This window comes from Electrophorus electricus, chromosome 22 (assembly GCF_041902795.1).
Source record: "Electrophorus electricus isolate QZ-2024a chromosome 22, ASM4190279v1, whole genome shotgun sequence".
Lineage (NCBI taxonomy): Eukaryota > Metazoa > Chordata > Actinopteri > Gymnotiformes > Gymnotidae > Electrophorus > Electrophorus electricus.
Window position 1 is genome coordinate 14,012,589 of NC_137518.1, and position 20,139 is coordinate 14,032,727.

The 20,139-nt window shown below is 43.4% G+C and overlaps 2 protein-coding genes across 6 annotated transcripts; one reads left to right on the forward strand and one right to left on the reverse strand.

Moving 5' to 3' along the window:
- The first annotated feature begins 878 nt into the window (after nt 1–878).
- Nucleotides 879–5,532, forward strand: rpusd4 (RNA pseudouridine synthase D4). Of its 2 annotated transcripts, none has more exons than XM_026996426.3 (7): nt 879–1,199; nt 1,297–1,462; nt 1,670–1,874; nt 2,094–2,187; nt 2,439–2,589; nt 3,045–3,142; nt 5,400–5,532. In XM_026996426.3, the coding sequence occupies exons 1-7, from the start codon at nt 957–959 to the stop codon at nt 5,418–5,420; spliced, it is 978 nt and encodes a 325-aa protein (XP_026852227.2). In that variant the 5' UTR covers nt 879–956; the 3' UTR covers nt 5,421–5,532. The 2 variants fall into 2 exon arrangements, with proteins under 2 accessions (XP_026852227.2, XP_026852226.2); XM_026996425.3 differs by lacking the exon at nt 5,400–5,532 and adding an exon at nt 3,682–4,172.
- On the reverse strand, nt 4,272–13,512 carry qrich1 (glutamine-rich 1). Of its 4 annotated transcripts, none has more exons than XM_081705608.1 (12): nt 13,491–13,512; nt 11,266–11,545; nt 10,912–11,067; nt 10,668–10,805; nt 9,321–10,013; nt 8,795–8,948; nt 8,465–8,619; nt 8,026–8,140; nt 7,680–7,788; nt 7,401–7,552; nt 7,208–7,298; nt 4,272–5,833 (listed from the first exon to the last, which is right to left on the reverse strand). In XM_081705608.1, exons 2-12 carry the CDS (start codon nt 11,512–11,514, stop codon nt 5,644–5,646), a joined length of 2,202 nt encoding a protein of 733 aa, XP_081561734.1. In that variant the 5' UTR covers nt 11,515–11,545; nt 13,491–13,512; the 3' UTR covers nt 4,272–5,643. The 4 variants fall into 4 exon arrangements, with proteins under 4 accessions (XP_081561734.1, XP_081561731.1, XP_035376558.1 ...); XM_081705605.1 differs by lacking the exon at nt 13,491–13,512 and adding an exon at nt 12,851–13,106; XM_035520665.2 differs by lacking the exon at nt 13,491–13,512 and adding an exon at nt 12,851–13,105 and having other exon boundaries at nt 10,912–10,992.
- Nucleotides 13,513–20,139: the final 6,627 nt, after the last annotated feature.

The following is a 20,139-nucleotide window of genomic DNA, read 5'->3' on the forward strand; positions in this document are numbered from 1 at the left end:
TTCCACACAGACCTATACGTGGGTTCCGTTTTTATAATTACTATGGCTCTGTGAGTATGCATGGTCATGTTTTCGTAGCACTGGGCTATAACTCAAAGTATCTGTAGTAGTGGTACTGCTGCAAATCTATCGCTTAACAGTTTTAATAAGATAACTGACATTCTAGGAGGAACTAGAGAATTAACATAAAATTAATTACGGGTGTAAATGAAAAATAAATAATTAACTAATTGGGGCGATTCGTCTGAATTTAGAGACGTTTTAACTCCGTTTTGCTGTAATTGTCACAAAGGCCGACATTTATCAAGTATTTCTGTGTGGGAACAAGCTTTTAGTCCTTATCTCTGTTGGCATTCATCATTTCAGTTGTATTTCTAAAGGGTGAGACCACACAAATAAAGGCATTAGGGCTGTTATCATCATCATCATCATCATTGCTATTATGATTACTGTACTAAGAATATACTTGTGCTTTGTGATGTGTGTGTCGGAGCGAGAGAGAGAGAGAGAGAGAGAGAGAGAGAGAGAGAGAGAGAGAGAGAGAGAGAGAGAGAGAGGAGTGTGTATTTGTATGGTTACTGGTGATGACCATGTATAATTCACTCTCTAGTGAGTTCTAGGCCAAGTGCTCTCCATTATTTAACACGGCTTAGGTACGGATTTCTCTCACACAAATGACACAGAGTTAAAAACCTGCCAAGCAGCAAAGCAATAGTCTATTATCTTAGTGACAGTTGATACCAGATACATTGCCTCGAGAATGACAGAAGGAATTCTGCACATCATTGACATTCCAATTCCCATTGTCTTCATCAAAGCGCCCCAATTCAAATGTACTACGCGTTCAGAGGCTTTTATTTTGAAAACCTACCATACGTTTTGCATTTTCACTCAAGCCCAGGTAGCATGTGGATTCGTTTGTTGTTCTTGTTTTGTTCTTGAATCAGACATGTAAAATGGGCACAATAAAGTTATTAGATGTGTGGATAAATCGTGACTTGATCAGTCGAGGTTTTCATCACGGTGCCGTGGCGAAAAGACTAACACGTTATGACGCGCCACGAGGTTATTTGGTTTTTGGGAAAGGATTCGCCACGATTACAGAGAAACGGACTATTCCCAGCAGAAAACCAGGACTGAAGGCTGCCGACATCGCGGCAAAGCTTCGGCGTGAAACAGAGACCGAAACCACATACAAGGCAGGTTAAATTAATTTAAAACCCTTCTAGTTTGTCGTCTGTTATTTCCTGTCCCACCAAATATATCATCCGTCTACTTTTCTTTCTCCCTCTAAAGGTTCCGGTGTCTCCTTTACAGAGAAGAGTTGCAGAACTCAGGCAGTTCTCTCAGAAGCTACAATCTATCCATCCAAATGTTTTTGCCAAAGTACTTTATAAAAGTATCTTATACCAAGACCGACACCTAATTGCCATAAATAAGCCATATGGAGTACCTGTTTACAGTAAGAACTTGGCAATGCAATAACTGCACTTTTAATATTCTACTGAAAAACAATATTAATGAATAAAATTATGTTGTCTGGATAAAGGAAATACTTTTTTATGATAATTATATTACCCATTCATTGTAACCACGATAGCATTACACTCATAAGATTAACTGGAACATGGCATCAGTAACAGTTTGCTAAAATGAAACATTCCCACAGGTAATAGAGGTATCAGGAACAGCATTACAGGAAGCCTTCCAGTGCTGGCTAAGATCATTGATGGTATGCAGGCAGGGTCTCAGCTGCACACTTGTTACAGTGTGGAGAAAGATACCACAGGAGTCCTGCTCTTAGCCAGGACAGAAGAGACTGCAGAACATGTACGAAACCTTATAAAGTCGCATCAAATGGAGAGCAAATATATGTAAGTAATTATGAAATGAAGTTATTTTGTAATCATTCTAATAATTAGTATTATTACTAAAATGATTTATCTGGGAGGTCAATATACACATTAAGACTAGCAAGGTATAAAGGAAGATTCTTTGTTAAAATTTGTGCTTTGTTCAAAGATTACTATTAATCAACTTGGAAGTTGTCAAACGTTTAGTAAAATATTGTATTATTGTCTCTTGATCTACAGGGTAGTAACTGTTGGTGTGCCTGTTCCTTCTGAGGGAGTGATCGACATCCCCATCATTGAGAAGGAAGTGGCAGGATCTCAGCATCACTACAAGGTGAGCGAACAATTAGTTGTATTTATGACAAGGGTTCACTCATTTATTTGTGGTCCAGGTGATTTACCAAAGAGAATCTTCCACGGTCCATGACCAACACTAGACCAAACTGCCATCAGAAAACAAATGTTTACATTTGGCTAGTTTGCCGTTGTTTGTTGTTTTGTGTGGAGATGATTGATTTTTAATAGGGAACAGACCTTCTTCATACTCTCCTCTGGAGTAAATGCATATTGATAATTTCACCCCAGATGGGACTAAGTCCCCTGTACAGAGTGACAGAGGAGGGAGACGGGCTGAAGAAAGTCAGGGCTCATCGGCAGGCCCACAGCGCCGTCACACAATACAGAGTCCTGGACAGCAGTTCTGGCTGCAGCCTGGTCGAGCTCCAGCCACTCACAGGTACTGGGCCAAGATAATTCCAGAGTGGGAGATGACATCTCCTGTTTACTCTAAGATTCACAGCTAAAACTGGACCACTGTTCCTATTCTGATATTCTGAGACCACAGCGCACATATCGCGTGCTTTGTAGGGGTGAGTCCTGTCCACTTGGCCTTTTGGTGTAGTGTTCCAGCATGTTCGACTCAAAGTATTATGACCTTAATCTATACAAGTGGGCCAAAAGACACAGATCCAATTCTTTCAAAATATGACTTCTGATCTAGGAGTTAGCCCTTCATCCCAATAACGAATGAATTACTGTGTACTTGACACTTAATCAGAAAGGCACAAATGGGGTTGTTGGTCAAAAACCAATGACATGGTTTTAATTAAACACTATTATGATGGGGCTAATAAGGGTGAACCTTTTAAGATTGTTGAAAAATGTTTTGGAATATCTTGTACTTCGTTTTAGGAGTGAAACACCAACTGCGGGTCCACATGGCGTTGGGTCTAGCCTGCCCCCTGCTGGGAGATCATAAGTATTCCCACTGGAACAAGCTGGCTCCGCAGGTATGTGACTGCAACCAAACCTCAGACATTTAAGACTGATTTCAAGCAGTCATCAAACCTGCAAAAGGTTCAGCTGAGGTTCTTGGCTATTCATTCATGACTGAGAGAGACTTAAGGGAGCAGGGGTACCTTTGTTTCTGTGAAGCCTGTTTACCCAGCATCTTTAGCACATACAACTCCAAAATATACCAAAAACATGCATCACATGAATGTGTGGGATGTCATTGCAAAATAGGGAGAAGAATATTATAATAAAATACAATTTTATCCAAGAGTAACCATATTAATATGCAACTAGCATTACACTCTGGCCTGTTTCCAACAAGTATTATAGTATGCATCCCCTTAAGGTGTCCTGAGATCTGTGGCAGCACACTCAAGTTTAGGTTAAGGCCTCTTCTGAGAAAGCCAAACTACAATGGCCTTAGCACAATGCAGCTCTTTGGGCATGTCATCAAGTGTAGGGTTTGCTTAAGACTCTTCGTCGTCCTGCTTGAGGAACAAGCGTGCGTGCGCCTGTCTCATGTTCCATCCTGCAGAAGTTGCCGGAAGGCGTACTGCGGAGACTTGGTTTGGAGCAGAGCAAAACCCGACACCTCCCTCTCCACCTCCACGTCCGACAGATCACCCTACCAGTGGTCAAAGGTCGCCACGACGTCACTGTGTCCTGCCCACTTCCCAAATACTTCACCATGACTCTGAAAAAGCTACAGATCCCGTTGCCTGAGAAGCCATGGGAGACGAATGTCATCTCCAGAACATGATTATAAACCTCAGGCAGAGGTGGATGGGTCCAAAAAGCTCCTCCTCTGCCTGTGTACAGCTATATAATGAACTTGGTCTCCCAAACGGGCAAGATTAAACAACAGATCAAATAGCTTGGAGTTAAAGTGCTAATTTTACCAAGTGTATTGTAATAATGTCGTTCGGCTCTGAGCTGCTCTGTAATGGGGTCCAGTGTGTTTCAAGACTCAAGTTTGACTTGTGTGTATTAGTTTGTGTGGTTTAATTAAATGCAAAATTTCTTTCAGGCATTTATCCTATTGAATAACTGCCTTCGATTTTTAAAGACAATATTACTTCCTTACATAAATGTAAAACTAAATGCATAAATGAAGACAACACAGAGTTATAGGGATGTCACTGTACAAAAGGCATGTTTGAAAACACAGGCTGCACTTTCTGTCTCCAGCACCACTATAATCAATACATATCAGATTACCATAGATGCATATATATAAAAAAAATAAAAACAAACCAAAAAAAAAACCCAAAACAAATGAAGATCAGAAAAGTCTTTCCAGGTAGGGTACACTCCTCAAAGTGTGTTGACCGTGTCCCTGTCGAGACCGAGAGCGGAGAGGGTCAAGAGGGAAGTTAAACGAAGGCATTATAGGAAGTCAGGTCTGCGCACTCATGCGACCGCCCCACGTATTACCTGCTCCCCCCCCCCCCCCCCCCATCTGTTACAACGGCAAAAGAACTTGGGAAGATGAGAAAACGAGCGAGGTAAGATTGAGCGTGTAACAGAGCTTATGTACATGACAGAGCGAGAGTAAAAGAAGAGAAATCATGTTAGGTCACATAGCGCCAGTGGCCATGTGAACAGTGTCAATCACGTCTTTATTAAAATAAAAAAGGCTTGCAAGTCCAGTCCGGTCTGTTACCGATGCCTTGCATTCGTCCCAAGGGCGGTGTGTCACAGGAGGCCGGGGAGATGGGGTCTGCCTCCCGAAACGAGAGAAACGAGGAAAGGCTGTTGAATTAGTAATGATCTCGGTTTGCAGTTATCTTTGTGATTTCACTGCGGTGCCGGTCAAGGCAACATGAGGAGGCAATACACCTGCTGCAGACGAATGGCCTCCGCTATTGGCTGAAGGCCAAAGAAAGTTCAAGCAAATCTGGCTCTTCTATATTTCTGAATTAACTGTTTATCATCAGGACTTATGTTGCTGTTACCTTTGAAATTACAATTATTTGGGAACTACACATTAATTTAAAATGGGCCACAAGATGGAGGGAGAAATTTTTTTTAAAAATTGTGGGGTGATGGGGAGACCCACCTAGATAATATATTACTGGAGCTTATAATGTATTAATACCCCAGGAAGTCTGTCGTGTTTGGTAGGGGTCATTACCCTTAGTAGCAGAAGGCCGAATTCACTTTGTGCCTATTGAGAGCCAGCCGTTCATGTCAGGCCTGGGCTGTGCATGAACCATTTCTCGAAACGTAATTTTTTTTTTTTTTTTTACGCAGACACCAATAGACGGAATCTAGTGTGGCCGACTCGTGCCACCACTGGTGTGCCGCTCCAGCGTATGGGTTTAAGGAGTGCGAGGAGACCTGGCGATGGCCACATAAGTTGCGCTCCTCAGAGTGAGCTGCAAAGAAGCTGCAGGGACAGAGAACCTCTGAGGTGGAGAACAGACTCTGCCCCTTCCTTTTCTCTGCCCCCCCCCCAACCCCTCCCCCTCCCCCTCCCCTTCTTCATCGACCTTCCTCACTGAATGCTGGCCTGCGCGATGGAGATGATTTCCTGGATCTCCCGCACTACCATGATGCGCGTAAGCATGTGTTCCAGCTGCTCGCACGTGATTGGCTGGGTGGAGTACCAGATGGGGCTGTTCGGAGCCACAACGGGCTCCGGTGTCAGGTAATATGTGTCGTTCCGGCCTTTGGCTGTCTGAGGGCTGAATGGTGATGGGAGGTAGAGGAAGATGGAAAACAAGAAGACATGGATATGCGGTTATCGAAACCAAGCCAAGAGCAACAATGACAATTACAAATAAATAAATAAATAGGAAATCACATGACATTTTTTCACTTCTAAATTGAACCATAACAATGCATCATACAGACAGCATGTTTAAATGTCCAACCTGATAAAGGACATTTAGTCTGATCTGTGTCCAAATTACAATGAACCTCTTACTGGGCCTTGTACAAGAACCACTTGTACTAAATGGAGTGATCGAATGAGCGATTTAAGAAAACTTGCCACAATCAACAATTTTCTTTTGAGTGGTCATTCCTGTTGCACATCACATACAAGAGCGTAGGTTTGTTAATCATCTTATCTGATGCCCCAAAAATGCCTTCTGACCTCCTGCCATGTTTATCTGAGTGTTAAAAGGTGGGGGGGGGGGGGAAGACGACATCCAAGCATAAAAAAAAAAAACTTTTTGGTTTTCACACATCAATAAATGAAAAACATAACATTAGAGGAATTTGGAGCTAACCGACAAAATCTACATGGACTAACGAATTCTTTAAACAAGCTTTCATTACCTTGAAATCTGTGTGAATACAAAAACTTAACTTGATCATTTAAATGTGTTCAACATGTATTTTGGCCAACAGCCATTTATCCAATTTGCTAAGGTCTGACATAACCACACTGCCCAGAGTGATGAATTACGCTGAGTTTAAAATCCACTACCAGACGCAATGCTTCACTGCCTGATACTGTAGCGTTACTCATGCCGTCTTCCCCTCAAGTGCCTCCCGTTGAGTCATGTACCATGGTACTTAGGATTTTTAAAAGTCTTTCCAAAGTTAATCTTAAGTCTCTGACGGTGAACAACTCAAATGTTTTACTGTTCCTTTTCTTTATATGCTCCAAATCCCACTAATGATGTTACTGATGATGTGAAAACCAAAAGGTTGCATGTTTTAACAAGTCTCTTTTCCTTTTCTGTTTAATGACATTTCCAGATAAACAGGGCGTGACGTCAGAAAGTGTTTTTGGGGCATCACAAAATGATTAACAATTCTAACAAACCCACATTCTTAAACTAAGCTGTTTTTACATGGAGTGAAAAACCTTAAACATATGAGCAATACTGAATAGTACAATTTTAAAAAAAAGAAAGAAATTTAAGATAAGAATACAAAATTTATTCTTGCATAAGTCCCGTTGTTTCCAAGCAGTCTTATACCGGCTAAAAATCTGTTGCACCACCACCCAAGAAAATACTTAGATTCTGTCCAAAATCGGCACGGTCAAGAGATCAAAAACCAGAACATAAGGGAGCCCCAGAGAGGCTGAATAATGATGCGCTCACCATTTGAAGAGGTAAAAGTCGTAGAGTTTGATGGGGCAGCGTAGTGGATTCTCTGGATCCTCTGCCTGCTCCACGTACATGTCATCCGTCACTACAGCACCAAGAACCCACAGTGAGCTTATTTGGTCAAGTCTTCTGACACACTGAACAATGTGGGAGGGGATGGGTGTAAAGTGCACATCTTTTCGCTCACCTTTCTGACCGACGTGATGGGACCCTACGCCCTTCAGGTAGCGGATGCTGGTGCTCTTGTCTTTTGGGTTAGCCGGGTTCTTCTTGGTGTGCCGGAGCACTTTGGAGAAGGCCACTTTCATGTGCTGCTCAACCGTGGTCAGGTGGAAGTACCTAGGGGACAGATATCCACCTTTAGCCTCCGTCTAAAACTCACTTCCAGTCGTTAAACAAGGACTCAACAGGAAACACTAATGTGGAAGATAAACTAATACTGTGTAAATCTGGACCAAGGACTCACTTGGTATTGAAGTACATTAGAGTTGTGAGTAGAGTAGAGGGGGAATGTGCTCCTAGCTGTTTACACTCCCACAACATCTCTTCTGTCACGTGACTGGGGATAATATAACCTGGCATGAAAGGCAATAAATAAATATTATTTTATTTATTTATTTATATTTATTTTACCAACCGATGACCACATACATATATAAAAACCCCACTCAGAATAATAGCCTGATGAGACATTCTTCCAAGCAGACATGTATTAAAAAACCAAACAAAACACAGACCAAAACCACCAATGAGCTCATCAGGCAGAAACAGCATGTCTCTGGGCACACCCATGCTGCCCGTGGGGTTCTTACCCAGCGGGTGGACACTAGGCCGCCACTCCTCAAGAATTTTGTGCAGACACTGCGAGAAGCGGCTGTAGTACTGGTCCGAAAAAATGTCGTCCACCCTGCCGTTCTCGAACATATACTACAGGCCAAGCAACAACAAAAAAGTTGGAACTGAAAGGTCATACCCGAGTAAAAAAGTGACAATACATTTATGGCATTTAGCAGATGGTGTTATCCAAAGCGACTTCTGTGACCAAGTATAACTTTGAGCAATTGAGATTTAAGGGCCTTGCTAAGTGGCCCAACAGTGATGACTAAGGTGGGGCTTGAACCAGCAAATTCCTGATTACTAGTCCAGTAGCTTTATGTTGAACTCTCTCTGCCACTACAGTAATATAGAATAAATTCTGAATAAGCGGTTAGAGACTATTAGAGAATAATTGTGGAGGGTAGGACAGCGTACTTTCTGTATGCATAAGAAGACGTAATAGAGTGCGTCTGGTTCAAATAGCTCCCCCTCTAAACCTCGAGCCTCCTGGGTCATGAGGGCCAAGGCCACATTGAGCTCGCCCACCGAGCTGGAGACCAGGTCCTCTCTGAAACGCAGTGGTTGCCGGCCTGCAGGAAGGTGGTCAGTGAGAGAGAGAAATCCCAACAGTAATAACAGCTCCAAAACACACACGCAAGTGCGAATGCATTTCAAACGATCCGCTTTCAGGGGAACAGAGAGCATGACGCGACGGAGAATGATTGGAATCGGAAGCAGAAACGGCCTGTCTGAATATTCACTCACGGCCGATCGGCGCTAGCTTGTTCTGCTCGCTCTTGTCGAGCTCGACGTTTTTGCGCTGCACCCAAAGCCTCCAGGTCTCCAGGCCTTCCTCTGGCTTTAGCGTGTTGGGGAGGAGGAGCTCAGGCGGGGCTTCGCCCTGTGGCTCCGCCTCTGTCTGCATGGGAGGAGAAAGCAAAGGAGGTCAAAGGTCAGTCAGGGCATCATTACACAAAACTAGAGCATTCTCATAACAATGTACAAGCAACCATATCAGCCTTTTTGAGGGAAAACGTAAACTTTTTAATGAAAGATTGAACTTTATCCTGGTCCATATCATTGGTATAACAAAATTTCATAACTCCATGCGTCACCCTTTTTTTTCCTTCTTCTCTCAATTCGAAAATGCCACCTGCCCTTTTCAGGTGTACTATTTCACGATGCGATGACAAATAGAACTAGTCTAAAATGATTTGTTATAAAGTCTTGTCTGTCTTCCAGCACATAAGAATGTCTCCCCCCCATGAGCATCCATGCAGCAACGACTCACCTGTAGGTGGAGCTGTTGTTCCTGAGCCTCAACCTCCTGGCCGTGCTGTTGCTGTTGTGGGTCCCATATATGCAGGGCCTGGGGGGTGCCGGAGTAGGCCCCACCCACAGTCTGCACCGCCACGGGGATGTGGATGTTCCCGTTCATGAACTGCGCTGGGAACAACGAGTGCACCACCTCCTCCTGCGTGGTCACACCTGCCGTCGGCACGGCAACCGCCCCCAGCTTGTCCTTGTCCTTGTCCTGTGGGGTGGGCGACGCCTGCACCTGCACGGCGCCGTACGCCTCCTGTGGGATGGCGATGTGGGCCACTCCCTGCTGCTGAGGGGCCGAGTACACGGGGATGGTCCAGGTCTCACCGGCGGGGCCTGTGATGGTGCCCGTGGCGCTGTACAGGTGTGCGCTGTCCACTGTCAGCAGGTCGGGTCGGAGAGACAGGTAGCCCTGCTGTTGGCCCTGAGGGATGGCCAGCACGGTGGCCAGCTGCTGGCCTTGCGGCAGCGAGTAGGACACCACGGTGGGCACGTCCACCTTGCGCTTCTTCACTGGTTGCAGCACACCTGCCGAGGCCCCTGGCCGACGCTCGCCCCCCTCACGTGGGGAGCCCTGCTGTGGCGGGGGAGACAGCGCCTCCACTGTCTGGATCTGGATCTGCTGACCGCCCGCAACAGCCGCCACCAGCTGCGCCTGGATCTGACACACACACACACACACACACACACACAATTGCCAGACCGTGTCAAAAAGGTAGCAGGAAGAGCAATAAGGCATTTTAAACTTTATACAAATCCTGCTTATGGCTTATTTATAATAAATGACCCCCCCCCCCCCCCCCCAAAAAAAAAAAAAAAAAAAAAAATAATAATAATAATAATAATAATAATACAAGCAAGCCCAAGAATTTCACAGTCAAGAGAGCAAATTTACATGAACGCAAGGGGTAGTATTTGGTTAAGAAGTGAAATTGCAGCACCCTTCACATCCAACTGGGTGTGAGGCAGCACCTAATAACACACTGCTGATCATCACCGGTCATGATCACCTAGGCCAATTAGCAAGTGTCATTATTACAGGAATTTCTTCAACAAGAAGCCTTCAAAAATTACATCCTGTCTACAGATCACAAATAATAAAATAGGCCAAAACAGTATACATACAAAATGTACCAGCACATCATATATATGGCATTTTTTTTTGTTTTAAACTCTCCAATGGCGCATAGCTAAAGGTGCCAGTTGAAACAGATGCATATTATATATACACACACACACACACACACACACACACACGTTTATGGCCTTTTGCTGCTGGCACACACCAGGGCACTGCACATTTGGGTGCGGATACCTGTTGGTGCTGTTCCTCGGTTAACTCTCCCTGCTGCACCAGCTGCGTGGTCGTGACCCCCTGGAGCTGCTGCTGGGTAGGAGAGGCCACTTGCAGCACCTGGCCGACGGTCTGGCCCTCCTCACCTTGGATCTGCACCTGGGGAAGCGACAGGAAGGACTGAGACCACTTCCGCCCTGGACATAGGGAGGTCCAAGGGGAGGGGAGGGGAGGGGAGGGGAGGAGAAGAGAGGGGGATTCTGACCTGGACTTGGATCTGCTGTTCAGATGCCTGCTGCACGGCGGCAGCCAGCTGTGGAGAGATCTGCGCAGACGTCACCTGCACCTGTACAAACACACATTCCACTAGTCCACTTTCTCTGCACCCAGGTTCCACCTTTGCACCAACTTCAAAATCATCCTTTATGGGTAAAAAAGGAATCAGCTTTTATCACACAACAGATTTATCCATCACATTAAATCATCTGCTGGTAGATGTTCACTCTGGTACAACAAAAGAAATCATAAAAAAAAAAAAATAAGACAGTCATACAGCAGATTGAAAGCTTTTGGATACCAAACACCTAAAACTAGAATTTAAGGCAGTTCTGTGTCTTACTGGGCAGGCCAGCTCCAGCAAGGATCCTGCCACCTCTGTGCTGTCAGTATAGATGCAGTTGGCCCCCTGCTGGTAGACCATGGTAGTGGTGGTGCCACTGGTCTGCTGGCTGAACTCCTGCAGAACTTCGGGGCCTTTAGTGGCCAGCGATTCCAGAAACTCCTTCATGCGATGCTGAGGGACGGTGCGTGCCTTCTGCCGCACATACTCGTCAAACGAGATCGCACCACCTTCGATCTGCTCATTCATGACAAGACAATCCACCTTGCACTAACTGAAGCTTTGGTAAGAGAGGGAGAGAGAGAAATATCCATCAGTTATGACCATCACTGACATGTGCTTTCCAGAAGAAAATACTGCTGACTGAATGCAACAGCTGACATGGTAAGGAACTTGAAAGGCATACTAAGCAATCCTTCCATGTATTCTTTCAAATACACACTACTTGCTCGCCTCTGGTCACATGGATGATTTAATGGCTTTTCATTAAATGAGAACATGAAGCAACTGCCAGTTTCGCTGAGAATTTGCCCACCTCTCAGTCACCCTGGGCCCTCACCATATTTCACCATGCACGATTCACTGCGAAATATTAAAAAATATATAATCATTTAAACGAGCGGTAATTAAATATTTGACTCGCTACACCGTCAAAGTAGAAACGCACACCCTCGTGTACACTGTGACAAACAAGACCCTAAACCGTTTTATTACAGAAAATAAACAGGAACAGACAGCTAGCTGGAACAGTGTGTTTGGTGAAGAGGAGCTCTAGCTGTAATGAAAGCAAATACAGCAGGCGCATCTAAGCGCGCCGCACTTTGAACCATTTGAACCAAACTGGAGGGTTCTCGACCTTCCCGTCACATGATGACATTTCCAAATTCGACCCATCTAACTGCATTTAAAAAAATTTTTAATAAACAAATACATAAAACCATAGTCAAATAATTCAGACACAAGGCCGAAGTCGACGGCACACAGTGACTTTTTCTTAGTGCCGTCACTCGCTGAGTGCCTGAGCTCCGTGGAGCAGCGTTACAATGCTATCGAAACTGTTAGCTTAGAGGCTAGCTGGCTAGCTGGCCAAGTCATGGTTAAAAACTCATCAAAAGCCGCTATTACTGCCGAAAGGCGTAATGCGAGCAAATACCCAGCGTTGATATTATTCAAATCTGGCGACTGGATCGTTTTAAAACGCATAAGTGATATCAATGACTGCGCATAGATAGCTAATGTCTAGCTAATGTTAGATAGCTGACCAGCTAGCTAGCCTGGCCGTGCATCTTCCCATGCTACCTTAAATAAAACCAAAACCAATTTCCGCCAAAACACGCTGTTCAAAAAATAAAACCCCACCAAAGCCCAAGTTAATTCTTACTGTGCGCATGTAACCCGTCTCCTCTGAGTGATGTGTAGTTATAAATGAGCACAAGCTATTTATTCCTCTATTTAGGTTCTGCAAACAATACCGATAAACGATCTGACGTGTGCTTAGTGCATTTCTGACTACGGATAGACATCTCGAAATTATTTGCACTTTTAAAGCTTCTCGTCCAGAGTGACCGGGTGCATAACGCCCTACCGTGTTAGAAAACGCAGAAACCTGCTTCTTCGGTCGCTCGATTGGCAAAAGGAACAATATTTTAACAATTTTTTTAAAGAGCGGTAAGCTGACGGAAATAGGCCTTCTGTGACAGTGCAAGACCGCGGGCTGTCGTATTCGGATAGCGCCGCTTCAGTGCAGGCGGGGACGGATGCGCAGCTCCCTCTTCAGGCTACACTTCCTCCACAAGCACATCGCCAACTCCATGAACGCGGACTCAAATCCATACACAAACCTGTCGGGTGCGCGCACTGCGTGTGCTTGGTAATGGATGCTACGCCGCAAAAAAAAAAACCTCAACAGCATGACTTATTCTGTTATCGGTCAAATTAGCGAAATCCGCTAAATTAAACAGTAGTTCAGAATAATTTGACGAAATTAGTAATCACATTGTGTCTAACACAGTGATTTGTCTGGATTACCATTTCTTCCACATTACTGTATAGTGGTCCGCGTTGCCAGCTGTATTAAGTACATAGCTGGTTACCAAACATAACACAAGCAACTTTTACTTATAAAAGAGCAGCTATTTCCTCTTACCTAAAAAAAAATAACAGCTCTCTTTTCCTATTTTTTCAATGCCCAAGTAAATAATGGATGGGCACATACAGATACCTACCAACATATTGTTTTATCTTCACAAACTTGTCAAATCTTATTACAACTCTGAATGCAATTCATAATACCGATTGTTTACCCAATTTATGAGTGCATGTACCTTTAAGCGAAGCTTTATTTCCTCCAGTCCGCCTTAAAGTGCTAGGCATGTGTCTGTGAGGGCCTCCCCCTGCTCGCCCTGCAAAACGCTGCCTAACTGAGCTCTTAAGGTGGACCCAACGGGATATGCTATATAAGCGCACTCGATTTAACTAGCTGGGCATAGGAAAGAGTTAATTCCCACGGTGTCTCTCTTAACCCTAGAATGACCCTGCCAGAATTTTTGTCAAAGATACTTTCGTAGCACGTCACCAAGAACATCTGAAATACATTGTTGTACAATATGGCTATCCACAAATCCTTTGTTTTACAAGTACTTTACTGCACTTTTTCACATCTTTCACAGCAACTCAAGCACTAAAGCAAAGCAGACATGTTATTCCACAACTTGAAAAGCATTTATGAAGATAGCATATAAAAATGGAAGGTGTAACAAGTTATCACTGCATCTCATCACTGATTCAAAATGTAATTTAATTTAGATTTCTCTGTGCAGCACACAATGTTATGAGTGTGCATGTAGGCTATTCGTATGTGAGTGTGACACTCTCAAAGGCAATCTTGGTAAATCCATCAAATCCACTTATGAGAAACCAACACCTCTCTTCAGCCCTGGTGTGCAAGACAAGTACCAGAGTCACCACCAAGAGTGGCATATCCACACTTTACTGCAAATTACTAATCAAGCAGACACTTCTCATACAATCATATATAAGCAACTTGATAATGAGTTCAGTTATATGAACACTTGTGTCCCGTTGGCCCCCACGCCAAATGTGCTTTGTAATTTGATCTTCCAGCAACACAGAAGCACACAAATGACACTCATCATTAAAGAAACAACTAAATAAACATTAGCATAATTGAACAGTCATCATTTCATCATGTGGGAGCAGCTGGTGAAATGCAGAACTAATGGTCTTAAAGGAAATCTTTTTGGGCACTACAAATCGATCCTATTCAGTTCCAGTTCAATATATATCTCATAAAGATGTTACATGCTGCAGCCTTCCTTTGCCAAGGCTGTTAATAAGGTCCTCCCCACCCAACACACATTCACACACGCTCTCACTGAGACTTAGAAAAGCTGAACCAAAGTATCTTAGTGTGACTTCAATTATTTTGCCTTGTTTATGATATCAGAATTAACATTTTCAATATGGCAATATAATTTTCAATATCTAATATTTGTTTGTGAAAGATCATCAGGGCTACAGCCAAAATGGAGTTTAATAATGAATTAATCTAATGATAAATATAGCATTTACCTGACACTTTTTATCCAAAACGACTTACAGTCATTACTGAGTACAACTCGAGCCATTGAGGGCCTTGCTCAGGGTCCCAACAGTGGTATCTTTGGCAGTGGTGGGGATTGAATTGGCAACCTTCCATTTACAAATGAAGTAGCTTATCCACTGAGCTACAACTGTCCCATAATAACCAGCTATACAACTACCAAGTGCCATTTCTCACAGACATCAGCAAACCCAGGCACATTCTGCCCCTGCTGCTTACACTGGCTTCACTGTCAATTGGGTAGGAACTCAAATCTTTATGAAAGGTGCCTCGGATATTATATATTTCCTATATATCTAATATGTCTTTCCATAGATACCATTTCGATAGATGGTAATGGGGAACATCTTCTACTGGTCTGTGTCACGGTTGGTCCCTCCTCACTTCCGTGTTCCATGGTTTTCCTGTCTTGTGTGTTGTTTTGTTTCCATTTCGTAGTTTCGTTTTCTCTGCCCCTTGTTTTCCACACCTGTTCCCCATTTCTAATCTTGTTAAGATAATGTATTTAAACCCTGTCTTGTGGCCTGTGTCTTGGCTGTTCATTGGATGGATTGATGTTTTTGAAAACCTGTATATGTATATAAGTTTGTACTCTGTGCCTTTGTGTTTCTCCTAGCTTCTGTTATAGCCAGCTTCCCGTTTGCCTTCGTGTGCCTTTATTTGTTTCTTTGTTATCATGTATGCTCGTACTCTCCGTGTTGGCTCTATGACCCTGTACTACTCTAACGACTACTACTCTGGATTTGACCCTAATAAATCTCGCTCTTCTCCGCACATGCGTCCGCCTCCTTATTGCTCACCGTTACAGTCTGCTGAAAATTTCTCTTCTGCTGGAGAAGAGAAATGAGATTTTCTCATGAATAATGAAACTTATGAGATGGGTTCATTCCTGAATAAAACCAATCAAATAAAAGAATAAAAATGTCTAACCCATTAGTATGGTTTTACAAATTCCTTTTGCTGATGTTGCATTTGATCATCTGGGAACTGGTTTTGTAAGAAAGTTGAAGTGTTCATGAGGCATGAACTCTCCTCTCCTCTCCTCTGAACTTAAGGCGTCTGTGAGCATGTCTAGTCCTGGACTCCCCTCCATTACTAATCAATCACTGGAGTATCACCGTCACCCTCTGAACATCTACATGTGGGAAAAAAAGCTAGGAGCAAGACAAAAAACTTGTCCATACGCACAGAATCAATGCACACAGGTCAGTTGTTTAGCATGTTATATGAGCCAGTTTGATCAACAGAATGGTTGAGTTTGTCTGTATTTCAGCTAATGGGACAGCTGAAGAGGCTGCCTCAGGTGCTCAACAAATCAAAGAAGTCAAATGGGCTGACAAGTAAAGGAAATTGGTTGACCTAGGACTTTAATAAAGTAAGAAATTTCATATAATAATGTTGTAGATGAATTTGCATATGCATCAGGGATGGGGAATTATATTATATTGCTAGTAATTCCTAGGTCATTGTTTTGATTCCCAGGCAGGGTATGTATTGTCATACTGATAAATATGTAAGTTTAAGAGTATCTGCTAAATGCTGTAAATGTACAAGTTATGAATCATTCTGAATCATTGGCCTGAACTAACCACCTTCTTCCTGAACTGTACTAGTGACTGTATTCAAATACACCACCTTATTGCCTGTCTGGTGTCTTTGTACAAAGTTGAGTCCTTGTTATTTTTATCTTCTCTGTTTCACTGCACTTGTCCATTTTGCCAGTAAAGATTTTAATTTCTAGTAAATTTAAGATCACTCTCTTTTTGTCTCAACTCTTTTATCTCTGTCCTCCTTTTCACTCTTATCTCAGAATGGTTTGCCGGAGCATTTTGCCCAATAGCAGTGAGGTCTCCCAAAGACCTGCACCTGGCTGAAGTCCCCAAGTGGGCCAGACAAGCTAAAGGTCTGAATCCTTTTGCACTGTGCTATGCTCTCGAGAGCCATGGTTTTCTCTGGGGCTGGGTTTGGTTCGGCTGGGTTGGATGGCTTGGCCAATTCTGGATCTTGTCTGGACCTTGTCTGGAGACCCTTGCTACTGTTGCTGGGCTCGCAGGTGTTTTGGAGGCTTAGAGATGGGTACAAGAGGCAAAGCAAAGTCACAAGGTTGCTAGGAGAGCTAAGATGGACCCATCATCTTCCTGCTGGGACAGGGTATTATAGAGTGTTTCCAATTCTTGTTAGCAGAACCCTGATGATACCTTGCAAGTTGGGCAGCAAAGAAAATCTATTCCTACTCCGCCACCTCCAACTTGGACTGAGTGCAAGGTTTCCATGTCAGCTCCTGGTGGTGATTTGGCAACCCACACCCACATAGTGTACATGGGCTCTGGATGCTGGCTCCAGTCCAGTCTCTCTCCAGAGCTTCAGCGCCACAGTGTCACTGTTTGATCAATAGACCTTGCCTCAAGAGATCAACAGTAAGAGAAATCAGTGGGAGAGAGATTCAGTCACAGCAGCAAGTAACGAGGAGGGTGACTGGAGCAGCATAGCAAGTGGGAATGATGTCACCAACTGCCGAGACTTTAGAGCCACTTTGACTCTACAGATGAACAGAAAATTAGTTGCTGTCAAATAGACGTTAGTGAAACTCAACTTTCTAAATTTTCTGACAGTCATCTATGTCCTAACTGGAAAAAACTGAACAATTCATGTGTCTGTATGAGTTTGTTTACATTTTTATGGACCTCATTCTGTAACAGCAGTGATGCGCCAAATCAAGGTTTGCCAACTGCCTTAAGAAGTAGACTTGCTCTAAAACATTTTGAGTTACTACTCTACCACAGCTGTTTGAACTTATCTCCTTATAACCAGGTTCAGCCTGAGGTAAAATGGGTGCACCAAAACGCTTAAAGGTGAAAGGCATATCCTAACGAATACACTCCTATGCATTTGATAGCATATGCCCAAGTAAAATACTTTCGTCAAATCATACTTTTTACAGTGTAACATAGCAGTCAATGTAACACAATGTTGCATTCAGGAAAAACACTTCCTGTACAGGAGATTATACTACATCAACAATCCATGTAACAGTTCTTTAAAGACAATAACAGAGTAACACATAGTATAATTATGTGTTATTATAGTATAACACATAGACAGTAACACATAGTATAATTTTATGTAAAACTAGGTGCCGAAGCAGAAAAGGACTCTCTCCACTGGTCAATATAATTTTTATTTTCTACTATGGAGTTTAAATTTAAATGACTCAACTAGGGGCAATGTTATTTGAGTTAGGTAATCCTACCTTAGCTAATAGGTCTATGGCTTGCATTACTCATGTATACGGACTAAACCAGATTTTGTACAGTAATGTTACATGCAGTGCCCACATAACCATAATCAAAAACCACAGTTATGATGAACTAATTGCAATGTAGCTACTAGCTAGCTATTCTCTGCACAGACTGTTCTAACGCTTTGGAGGAACTAGGTGTAGTAGCCATCAAAAATGTATTTCTCAGGCTGACTGATGCCATTTGTAGCATGTAATGTTGTGATTCTATAGTTGATTCTGTGCTATAGGTGTTGTTTTTTATTTCTGCCCAGTCATTTAATTGAGATATGGTTTTTAAAAATTATTATTATTATTATTACAGACATCATGGGAAAATTCCTGGTGGCCAAAATGAGCTTGTGAAGAATGAGCTTGCAACACGCATTTAAACCCAGCAGGAAGAGACGGGCCACCACTGCTCTGTATATAAGCAACTAGTGCTGAATCATTTTGCACACTTGAGTGCTCTGACTCCCCCCTGTCTCTTAGGGTGCTGAGATGCATTGGTCAGTGCTGTATACAGTGCTGTATACAGACACTTTCCTGCCAACTGCTGCCTGCTGAAGCAGGGTTCCCAAACGGTCCAATAGGTGATCATTTTCTCATGGTTATAGTAGGCCTTGTGCTATCAGTTTGGGCCGCCCTCCTCAAAGCTCGACTGCAGCCCTATTATCTTTTGCTCTGTTACCTGCAACCCCTGTTCACCAGTCACCTGTTTTCATGCCCTTTTATTCAGGGTTATACTATGACTTGACTTCTGTTTTGACAGAGGCTCGGTGTCCCATCCACTAAAGCCCCTAGTGCTAATGATCAAGGCCACCCTTCTACTTATGGCTATGCCTAAGCCTTTTACCATTGTTATCCACCCACTCCCCTTCAGAAGCTCATGGTTTTCATCTGTCAGAAAGCATTACTGTCCTTACCTAGGGCAGCCCATGATGTGGGATCTTCTTTGTCACCATGCAAAATTGCGAGACCTTCTGATTTGTGTCTCTGGCAAAATATTCTTGATGCCTTGGACACCTTCTCATAGCAGTCTTGGGCCAGATCAATGTCTCACTATCAGCAGTAGCTTCAGACATTTTAGACGAAACGCCCAGATAGCCAGTGGTGTCACCCTCCCTCTTTAAACATACCTTCTTCAAGATATCCCTGAAGCAGAATGGCCTGCTGAGCTGCCTCTCCCATGTCATCCTGATCCTTTTCAGTCCCATTACTCTCCTGGTCCTGCTCCACTGCACAGCATCCAAGCATCACCCCATATACCAGATGCATTTAGAATACAATTAACGTGGCTTTTCCAGTGGCTTACCAATCCACAGCTGTGAAAAGCAACCAATAAGGGATGCCCCAGATTCATTAATGGCCAGTGGCACTGCACACTTCTGGCCTTTAACCCACGCGAGCGGCCATCATGGGGCGCTGTAAATTCCCCCTTCATGCCCTCAGCCTACTCATTATTTTTGCCAACCATGGGCAGAAAACGTTCTTTTCTTGCCCAGCTTTCTCTGCTACAGGTCCATGAAGGGTCAACGGAATGATGAATCGTTCTTGAGGAGCTGTGAGATTAGGTCACCGCAGATCCAGCGCCTACATTCGGTGTGAGTCTGAAATAAAAATTATCAAAAGATTGTGCTGTGGTCATGTTTTCTTTGACCAGAAGTATAAAGCTGTTTCCATGGTGATGACTACCAAGAATAGAATATTGGTAAGCATTCAGGCTAAGCACTTTATGTTCTGTCTAAACTGGAAGGCTGGTTTAAAACTTCTGATGGATCTGGATTTCAGATATGTCATAGTTAATGTATGGCCTTGGGCCAGGTTTTAAGACAATATGCATTTATAAAATGTGCCCATTTACAGTTGGCGTGTCAGTGACTAAACGCGACAGACTCGCCTGTTCAGCGAGTTTTGTAAATTTTGTCCTTGTGTGCTGAAGTGGGTGTATTCGGTATTGGCGAGCTTGAATGTC